Raw genomic sequence first — 3,247 nt, 5'->3', positions numbered from 1 at the left:
TTAGAACTTCCTCAGAAATAAAATAAATGCAATCTTCCTCCCACAAAGAATTAGAAACAAGATAATTACTTAAGCCTAATAATAACCCATAATACTATCAAATAACAAATATTGTAATGGTAATCCCTTAGAGTGATAATTTCTATATATTATCAAGAAATGGAACCCAAAATCATTGACGCATGTACACAATTATGTTCTTTAGTCTATTTTATCCTGTTCCTTACATGCAGAAAAATCACAGTGAAAGCAAATCTATTATACATTGCAATATGAAAGTATAAATATATTCTAAGGGAGACTTCAAATGCAAATAATTACCATAGCCATTCATTCATCAAGAAGGTAACCTCACAATACTGATTAAAAGAAGATTAGATGTAAAAATTCATCTTTATAACATGTAAATATTTGGAAGTAGGAAATGATATTTTCATTTGGGTTGTTTATTGCTCAAAATGACTAAACTTCAAGTAGATGTGTTTGTACTTTTAAAAAAGTTGCTAAATTACTCCTTCCATCACTTTTAATGTGTTAGGTAATAAGAAACAATATTTTAAAGGTTCATTTTCCAGGACAATATTTACTAACAAAACCTAGCATTACCTCAAATCTGCATTCATTAATTATTTTTATATTTGTTGAATTATTTGACTATTACATATAAGCAATAACAAGTAGTCACAATCAGGCTCAGTTTTTCTGGCTGAAGGAATGATGGCTGTTAGTAATCCTGCTATGGAACCAAAGACTGGATTTTGATAGGACCAGCTTTCACCTAAGCCAAGTTCCATCCTTGCTCTTGTTCTCTTCCAAGTATCTTCTTCACTGTTGCCTTGACATCCTTGTTCCTCAAGGTATAGATAAGTGGGTTCAGCATTGGGGTTATGAGTCCATAGAAGAGTGCCAAAAGCTTGCCCTTCAGTTTAGCTGAGCTGCTCCTGGGTGCCATGTATGCATATCCACTGATGGCAGAGCCATAGAACATGATGACCACCAGAAGATGAGACCCACACGTGTGAAAAGCCTTCTTCCGGCCTTCAGAAGATTGTATCCTTATGACTGCTCTGACAATGTTGATGTAAGAGAAAAGAATTAACCCAAGGGGGATAACTTTTATGACAACCACAGCAGCATACATCTCTACCTCATTGACCCAGGTGTCAATGCATGATAACCGAAGCATGGCAGGAACCTCACAGAAGAAATTCTCTATCTGGTATTGGCCACAACGAGGCAATAAAGAAGTCAACACTGTCTGCACCAAAGAGTTGCTGAAACCGGTTATCCAGGATACTGCTGCCAGCTGTTGGCACAGCTGAGAGTGCATGATAACTGTGTAACGAAGAGGCTGGCAGATGGCCACATAGCGATCAAAGGCCATGATGGAGAGAAGCACACATTCTGTAGATCCCAGGCCGAGGAAGATGAACAGCTGTGCTATGCAGCCCACATAGCTGATGCTTCTCTTATGGCTCTGTATATTTATCAGCATCTGGGGGACAGTAGAAGTAGTATAGCAGAGATCTAAAAATGAAAGATTGGCCAGGAAGAAGTACATGGGGGTGCGGAGTTTAGGATCAAGGCGGGACAAAATGATAATAGCTGAATTCCCAAAGAGCGTCATTATATAGAAAATGGAGACGACCACAAGAAGAGCCATTTCCAGTTGGGGCCATTCAGAAAAGCCTACCAAAACAAAGCCGTTGATGTGATGGGGGGTGCTATTGAGCCTTCTCATTGTTGGAATTCCATTTACTGAAAATATCAATGCTAGAATTTTGAAGCTCTGGTTATCCTTAATGTTTCACGGAGTAAAGAAACTGGATAGGGATGCTGAAACAAATAAAATAATGAATAATTTCATTTTATTTCCTCTGTAAGAAAAATAGCATTAACAGCTGTGCATATATAGTCTGTCAGCTGTTCTTTTATCCACAGTTTTTACAAGGAAAGGATTTTAGAAAATCAAATTAGAATCAGCCATGGTAACTCACACCTGTAATCCACACTTGGAAGGCTGAATCAAGAGGATTTATGTGAAAGAAAAGCCAGTGCAGATTGCAGAGTGAGGCTCTGTCTCTTTCCATTGCTCCTGTCTCTCTCCCAAGCCCCTCAAAGCAAAACAAAAATAAAGAAATAAGAAGCAAATATAGTAAAGATGTATTATAAGATACTTTTATCAGATGTTGGATCTCTTAAGACAGAAGAAAATGGAAACCTTCTGGAAGCTTCATTAAGTTTGTAATTTACTCAAGATATATTTTTTTTTTGTTTTTTTTTTTCGAGACAGGGTTTCTCTGTGTAGCTTTGCGCCTTTCCTGGAACTCACTTGGTAGCCCAGGCTGGCCTCGAACTCACAGAGATCCACCTGGCTCTGCCTCCCAAGTGCTGGGATTAAAGGCGTGCGCCACCACCGCCCGGCCTACTCAAGATATTTTTGAACATTATTTCTCACAATTGAGCTTATTTTCCTGCAGGTTCTTAATAATTTGTATTATGGAAGATGGAAATTGCTACATGTGAAAGGCAATATCAGTTGGTGGTGACAAATATTCTTTCTTTTTATTGTAGAGCCCTCTTTTTGCTTACTATAATTAAGACAATATGGATAAAACTTCCAGGACCCAGGACAATGTGTATGTGGATTTAATCCAGTGATGTTTAGCCACAGGATAATTAGGAATTAATGTCACTAAGACTGATGGTATAAAATGTTTCCTTTTTGTTTATGTCAAGAAATACACATCCAGAAATAGTCAAATAATATAAACTATATGTTACACACACACACACACACACACACACACACACACACACACACACACACACGACAAATAACACACACTACAAAATAAGTTTCCAGAGATAGTCTCATTATTTTCCATTTAGTCACACTCCCACATGAGGAAATTCTCACAGGATTTCTTACAGTTATGCTTTACTTTCATGTAATCTTGTCTATACTAGAATGTATGCTTATATATTCAGCGTTATGTGGCAAAGTGGGAAAAGTTGTAAAGAGTATTTTTAAAAACTCTCTGGTGCTTGTCTGTGTTATGACAGTCACCAAACATGTGACTATGTACATATACACAATTGATTGCACATATGTGTAATTTGTGTGGCTCATTATCCTTTGTGTAAAATAAATACATGGTTTAAATGAAAAAAATAATCACAGTTGAAGTGCAAGGTTATATAAATGTAATTTTACTGTTAAGATATCAACCATTATCATGCATAA

The 3,247-nt window shown here is 36.8% G+C and overlaps 1 protein-coding gene across 1 annotated transcript; it reads right to left on the bottom strand.

Moving 5' to 3' along the window:
• Positions 1 to 778: 778 nt before the first annotated feature.
• On the bottom strand, positions 779 to 1,741 carry LOC131893736 (olfactory receptor 2B6-like). The gene has a single exon (XM_059243837.1). The coding sequence runs from the start codon at positions 1,739 to 1,741 to the stop codon at positions 779 to 781; it is 963 nt and encodes a 320-aa protein (XP_059099820.1).
• Positions 1,742 to 3,247: the final 1,506 nt, after the last annotated feature.

This window comes from Peromyscus eremicus, chromosome 16_21, assembly GCF_949786415.1.
Source record: "Peromyscus eremicus chromosome 16_21, PerEre_H2_v1, whole genome shotgun sequence".
In the NCBI taxonomy this organism is placed as follows: domain Eukaryota; kingdom Metazoa; phylum Chordata; class Mammalia; order Rodentia; family Cricetidae; genus Peromyscus; species Peromyscus eremicus.
Note: the sequence above shows the minus strand (reverse complement) of the source record. Positions and strands in the feature narration are given on the sequence as shown.

Coding starts and splice junctions, on each gene's coding strand:
- LOC131893736 (XM_059243837.1), bottom strand. CDS start 1,741: ATGAGAAGGCTCAATAGCACCCCCCATCACATCAACGGCTTTGTTTTG.